The 6917-nt window shown below is 50.1% G+C and overlaps 1 protein-coding gene and 1 pseudogene across 1 annotated transcript in view; both read right to left on the bottom strand.

Moving 5' to 3' along the window:
• LOC110391710 (protocadherin beta-15-like) overlaps positions 1-1476 on the bottom strand; it is a 3716-nt gene extending 2240 nt beyond the window's left edge. The window contains exon 1 of the mRNA XM_021383667.1: positions 3-1476. Within this exon, the coding sequence (XP_021239342.1) occupies positions 3-1134 (1132 nt within the window). The 5' untranslated portion in view covers positions 1135-1476. The remainder of the gene's footprint in view (positions 1-2) is intronic.
• Positions 1477-1549: 73 nt separating this feature from the next.
• LOC110391709 lies at positions 1550-3867 on the bottom strand (annotated as a pseudogene).
• Positions 3868-6917: the final 3050 nt, after the last annotated feature.

Genomic DNA, 6917 nt, shown 5'->3' with positions numbered 1-6917 from the left:
ACAGCTGATCTGCCCATTCACATCAGAATCCTGGTCCCTGACAGCAAACAGTGCAACCACTGTTCCAAGTGCTACATTCTCAGGGAGGGGGCTGCTGAAGGAACTGACCACGATCTCTGGTGCATTGTCATTCACATCCACCACCTGCACAAACACCTTACAGAGAGCCGAGAGTCCTCCACCATCTGAAGCCCGTATGCTCAGCTCATGTTTCTGTACAGCTTCAAAATCCAGAGGTTGCCTTACTCGAATTTCTCCATTCTTGGTGTTGATTGTAAACGCTGATTGGCTCTGGCCTGCCGCATGGCTGAACTGATATGAAATGTCACCATTAGTTCCAACATCGGCATCTGTGGCCATTACTCTGAGAACTAATGAGCCCTCTGGGGTATTTTCCGCTATTTGCCCAGCATATAAACCCTGTGTGAAGATGGGAGCATTGTCATTTGCATCCAGAACTATGATGTGGATTTGGGTGGAACCACTCCTCGGTGGAGAGCCCCCATCTACGGCAATGAGAGTGAAATCCATCTCTGCCTGCTCCTCTCTGTCCAGAGGCTGCTGCAAAACCAGATGGACCTGTACGTCATGCTCATTCAATTTCTGATTTGAGACAGTGAAGAACTCATTCTCCGGAACGATGCTGTAAGCCTGGATGTCATTGCTGCCAATGTCCAGGTCGTGAGCAGGCTCCACAGGAAAACGTGAGCCCGGGTCGCTGGTTTCAGGGATCTTAAAAGTGACTCGTTCGTCCGGGAAGACCGGCGAGTGGTCATTGATGTCCTCCACGGACACCTCAATGGGAAAGAACTGCAGCGGGTCGGCGAGCAGCAGCTCGAAGGCGAGCGTGCAGGTGCGGGAGCGACCGCACATCTCCTCCCGATCGAGCCGCTCGGCGAGAACGAGGCGGCCGCTGCCGCGCTCCAGGCGAAAGTGCTGCCGGCCGGCCGGCGAGGCGATGCGCGCCCTGGGAGCCCACAGCTGCGCCGGGGCCAGCCCCGCGTCCTCCGCCACGTCGGCCACCACCGAGCCGCTCTCGCCCTCCTCGGCCACGGAGTAGCGGATGGGCTCGCAGCGAACGCGCGCCGCGCCCAGCAAAGCCCACAGCCACAGCACTTGCCTTGCAGCCGCCATGCCGGGGCGGCGGACACCCTCCGTCCGGGCGGCCTCCCTGCCTGCCTCCCTCGCTGCCTCTCGCCGACTGCGGACGGAGCACGGAGCCTTGAGAGCGGCCGCCCTGGCCCGGCAGAGGCTGCCGCGGAGTTGATAGCAGAGACAATAGCTCTCTGCCGCTCACTGCCTCTCTCTCTGCCGCTCGCTCTCTCTTTCTCCTTCGACTCCTCCCGGCTGCGCTGCGCTGGGCTCGGCCTCTCCCCGCCCGCAGCCGCTCGGCGCCGCCTTGGCCAGGAGCACCACCCTGCGGCCCGCGCCGGGACTGCTCCGGGGACGGGACGCGCTCCTGCCCGCGCCTTCTCGCCGCCGCACGCAGTGGGGCAAACCAGAAGAAAACACGCAGCGCACCCCAGCCTCAGACTTTACAAATATTCAGTGCCGTATCAGTTCTAATAATGTGTTATCATACGTGGCATGACCGTATTTTTTAAAGAGATTATATAAGTCATTGTGCAAATACGTTTCTTTCTGCAAAATGAGGAATGGCAATAATGGAACTATGACTAATCCGAATCATACACTGTAGATAAGGTTATGGAGCTGCTCATAGTTTGTTTTAAACACAAGCGTGCCTTCCGCTCTCCCATGTGTGCTTCCTGAGAAGGGCAGGCAGACATCTAGTACATCAGGAGCTGCTCTTCTCCCTTGTAGGCTTCCATCTGCTCTACGTGCTGCAGGCTGCATACGATTGGTGTGCTTGGTAGGATGGACTCGAGAAACCTAAAGTCATTCTGCCCCAACCCACTTATCAAACACACTTCATAGTGGTAACCTGGCCACAGAGATCCATGCCATCCATTTCCCCCTTAATGAAGTTGCCAACAGTTTAAAAATGGGCAGCAGGGCATGGAAGCCTTTGGCAAAGGTGGCCCTTGAAGAGCTTGGATTCTGAAATAGCGATGATGGAGTTGAGGAAAGACAGTTCATAGGACAACCATGCATTCTGCTGTGTATCCTTGTCCACCACCACCACCTTGGCCAGCAGGTAGCCCACCCATACCCGCCACAGCTCTAGCTTGCCCATCACTACACTGCTGTCGGGCAATGGCTGTAACACAACAGGCACACTGTCATTCTTGTCTCGCACCAGCAACCACTGCAGCACTGAGATGCTCAGCAGCAGCAAGCCCCTATCAGCAGCACACACTGTCACTTCAAAGGTGCACGCCTCCTCAGAATCCAGAGGACACAATGTCCATACAGTGCCACTGCTGGCATCCACTGACAAGAAGTTCGTCACATCAGTGGCCTCCTGTTTTCAGCTCCAGTATGTATCTCACACAGGTGTTTTCAACCATGTCCATAGCATTAAGATGGTTCCTGCTCTTCACCACAGCCTTGTCATTGCTTAGCAGTATGGTGTAAGCAGTCTGAGAGAAGGTGTACACATTGTCATTAATGTCCAAGAGCCACACCAGCAGTGTCTTCAGTGCCAAGAGTGTGGGAGAGCCCATGTCACTGTACCACACTATCATGTTGTACTTTGACACCTCCTCCTGTTTCAGCGCTTCCAGTGTCACCAGCATGTATGCTTCATCTGCTAGCCGTGAGATGCTGAAATGCTGAAATGCTCACCCAGCAGCTCACACCTTGTTCTGCCATTGTGCCCCAAGTCCTGGTCTTGCATGCTGAAAATCATCACCACTATGTTCGGCAGAGTAGCCTTGGAGAGGGTGTTGGGGTGGGAGGTGATTGCCACCTCAGGGACATTGTCATTCACGTCCTCCACCCACACCTCTACCTTGCAGTGCACAGACAGTCCATCCCTGTCCATGGCCTGGATGTGTATCTCATAAGTCTTTGTTTCTTCATAATCCAATGGCATTTTGGGTCTAATCTGCCTCATCTCCGTATTTAATTTAAGCATTTAAACAATTACCCTCTGAATTTTGTACTATGGAATAGGGTCTTTCTTCATTCATTCTTGAGACTAAATCTTTAGCTGACACCACCACCACTAAGGTATCATAGGAGCTATTTTCTTATACTTGGATTTATAGTGGTCTGGGTAAATGCTGGTATGTTGCATTTATATCCAGAACTACCATGCGGATTAAGGCTGTGCTAGAGCATAGTGGAGACCCACCATCCACAGCCATGATGTTAAAAACCACTTCTGCTCTTCCCAATCCAGAGCTCTGTCCAACACCAGCTTGCTGTGCCTCCTGCCATTACTCCACCTCCAGATGTAGATGTGGAAATAGTGGTTCGAGCTGATGCAGTAATGCTGAACATTGTTTTTTCCCTGCATCTGAATCCTGAGAACTTTCCAGAAAAAAAAATCGTGCTTCCAGCATTGCCACTTCTGGATTTTATTAAATCGGTTCTTCATTTAAGAATACAGGACCATGATCATTAGTATCTGTGAGGTTTACCTCAGCTTGGAAGGACAGCAGTGGACTCTCCAGCAACATCTCAAAATGCACCGGGCAGGGCTTGGTCTGCCCACACAGTTCCTCCCGACCCATCTGCTCTTGCACCCCAGCGTGCAAGCTCAGCTTAATGTATTCACCATAAAGGAACTTTTCTCTACTTCTTTGGGTACTGAGTACCGGAGGTGTCTGCTCACCCCTCTGAAAGCAAAAGAGCAGGATCGCAGCCACCGCACTCCCTGAGGGTGGTCCCATGCTCTTCCTCATCTCCATTTCATGGAATCATAGAACATCCCGAGTGGGAAGGCACCCATGAGGAACACTGAGTCCAACTCCTGGCTACCCCCAGCTAACCTTTTCCCTGCTCCACGAGTTGATGGAGGCATTGTTGCAGACCACTGACCCCTAGCAGAGCAGGTTTCTGAAATGGGCTGAGATTGTTCCCCTGGTTCACCATCTCAGGCCACAAGCCTTCACAAAGGGGTTCAGGGCAGCATCTCTCTTGTCTCTCCAACCTCAGCACATCTTAGACAAGCTTCTTTCTGCCTCCTGCAAAGGCTCCTTTCAAGGTCCTCTGATTTTCCCTGCATAAAATCCACTCCAAATGCTTGAATTTATTTCCTCTGGCAATGAATATTTCCCTGGTGATGACTATGACAAGTGATCTTTGAGAAAACACACTCACCTGAGCGATTTCCAAGTAGCTTTTATTACTTTTTGTAATTAGGCATTTCACTCTTGAAAGTGTGTGAGCAACATGAAATATCTCATGAATTTATATTTCAGTGGCGTTTGATAGAAGGGGAACAGAATGCTCCTTGACTGCCTATATTCTACAGTTCTTTAAGTATTTTGTGAAAATTTTACCCCATTTTACTGTAAAAACACAAATAGTACCTTTAATTCTCTGATTTCTCATAGAATGGCCTGGGTTGGAAGGGATCACAAAGATCATGTAGTTCCAATTCCACAGCAGTGGACAGGGCTGCCAACTGCTAGATTAAGCACCAGATCAGATTGCCCAGGGCCCCATCCAACCTGGCCTTGAACTTCCCCAGGGACAGGGCATCCACAGCCTCTATGGGCAGCCTGTTCCAGCACCTCACCGCCCTCTCAGTGAAAAGCTTCCCCCTGACATTTCATCTAAATATCCCCTCCTTCAGTCTAAAACCATTCCTTCTTGTTCTGTCACTATCTTCCTGTGTAAAAAGTTGATTTCCCTTATGTTTATAATCTCCCTTTAAACACTGGGAGCCTGCAATGAAGTGTTCCCAGAGCCTTCTCTTCTCCAAACTGAAGAAGCCAAGCTCCCTCAGCCTGTCTTTATGGGAAAGGTGCTCCAGCCCTCCGACCATCCTGGTGGCTCTCCTCCAGACTCTCTCCAAAAGCTCCACATCTTTGCTGTGCTGTGCTGGGTTCCAGATCAGAGCACCAGATGGGGCCTCACAAGGGCAGAGTAGAGAGGAACAACCATTTCCCTCACTCTGCTGGCTGCTCCTTTGTTGATGCAGCCCAGGATACCGTCAGCCTTCTGGGCCGCAAGCACACTCTGGTAAGTCAAGTATTCCACCTACCAGGACCCCTTAATTCCTTCTTGGCAGCACTGCTCATGAAGAGTTCTTCTCCCAGTCTGTATACGTATCTGGGATTGTCCCAACCCAAGTGCAACAACCTTGCACTTGCCTTTGTTGAACCTCATTAGAGCCCACATTTGAGTTTGTCAAGGTCCCTTTGGATGACATCCCTTCCTTCTGTTCTATCAAGTACTCCACTCAGCTTGGTGTCAAACTTGCTGAGGGTGCACTCGATCCCACCATCTATGTCACTGATAAAGATGTTAAGGAGTACCAGTCCCAAGACAGACACCTGGGGACACTTCTCTTCACTGGCCTCCACCTGGAAGTAGATCCATTTGCAACAACCCTCTGGCTCTGACCTTCCAACTGATTTCTTATCCATTGATTTATACTCGGTAAGGCTCTATAACCATTTATTTCGGCTTTTCATTATGAATGAAGAAAAAATTAAAAGAGAACAAACACAAACACAAGAATACAGTACTTAAAGATCATAATTGGCATCTTGGAGAATTTGTAAACTTCTGGTACAATATACAGTGTGCCACTGTCAGCTGTTTCCAGTGTAGGACATTCTGCTTGTTACTAAAGAATTCCTTTGTAAACATCATTTAATTTTGATTAATAGTTGTATGGCATCATATTGAGTAGATTACAGAAAATTTAAACATTTTTACAGAATTCACTTGACAACAACAAAGAATGCAAGAATGCTGATGTAGAATAAAGTTATCTTGAAGATCAGCTGCTTCTTTTTCCTATTTCCATTAACAATCAAGAGCAACAGTGCTGTGACAATAAGACATCAAATCTCAGTGTAATCGGCATGCAACACAGTCCTCCCACTCCATCCTGAATAAAGTACAAGTTAACAAGAGAGTGCCTTTGCTCTAAAACAGAGAACTCTTGAACCTCCCTGCTATATTCTTGATGCTCTTTGGAATTGCTAGCCCATGAGGATTGAGATGCTTCTCTTTCTCCTCGATTACTGATGGGTGAGCCAAGGACTTGGACCTAAAGTGGCGTTTTCTTCTGCTGGCCTTGGAGCTGTGTCTTCAGAGAAAGGAGCCCGGCCCTGGAAAGAACAGAGTGGAAGGCTGACACTTGGATGTCGGGGGTAAGCAGGTGTCAGCAAGATGAGAGGGCTCATCTTAAACCAGTCCATGCATGACACCATTATTCCCCATCCAAGTTCAAAGGAGGAGGGTGGAGAGGCAGCTCTATGACATAGAGAGGAATAAAATAAAGTTCAAAATCATCCTACAACACGCTCCTCAAAAAAACATCATTGGAAACCTTTTATGTATCGAGGAGGGGGAGAACGTGAAATAGAAAAAGTCCAAGATTTCTTACTCACAAACAGAAGATGTGGTTTAATGTGGATGATGCAAAATTGGCCCTGATGTGGCACACCATAAAATGGTGACACAGGTTGCACCACTCTCCACGAAAATCTCCACGTTAACACAAGGGACTTCATGAACAACGGGCGGATGACAGCAGGAGGGTTGTAGTAGCTGACCCCACCTTCCATGGTCACAACCAGCTGTGTGTCTTACCCATCTGCTCACCTGCTTCGCGGCTGCCCATGCTCCAGCCACCCCGCATGGGCTCACACCACAGACTTCACCCGCTGCAACTACCCCGGGCACGGAGCCAGACGCAGCAACCGAGCCCACAGCGGGGGCTCCAGGACCGCATCCGCCCTCTCGTCCCGCTTCGTAGACCCCTCCGCCACCACCACCACGGCCTCTCGGATGCTCCCTGACGCCCCGCACACGCACTCGGGGACGAA

This window comes from Numida meleagris, unplaced genomic scaffold, assembly GCF_002078875.1.
Source record: "Numida meleagris isolate 19003 breed g44 Domestic line unplaced genomic scaffold, NumMel1.0 unplaced_Scaffold465, whole genome shotgun sequence".
Lineage (NCBI taxonomy): Eukaryota > Metazoa > Chordata > Aves > Galliformes > Numididae > Numida > Numida meleagris.
Note: the sequence above shows the minus strand (reverse complement) of the source record. Positions and strands in the feature narration are given on the sequence as shown.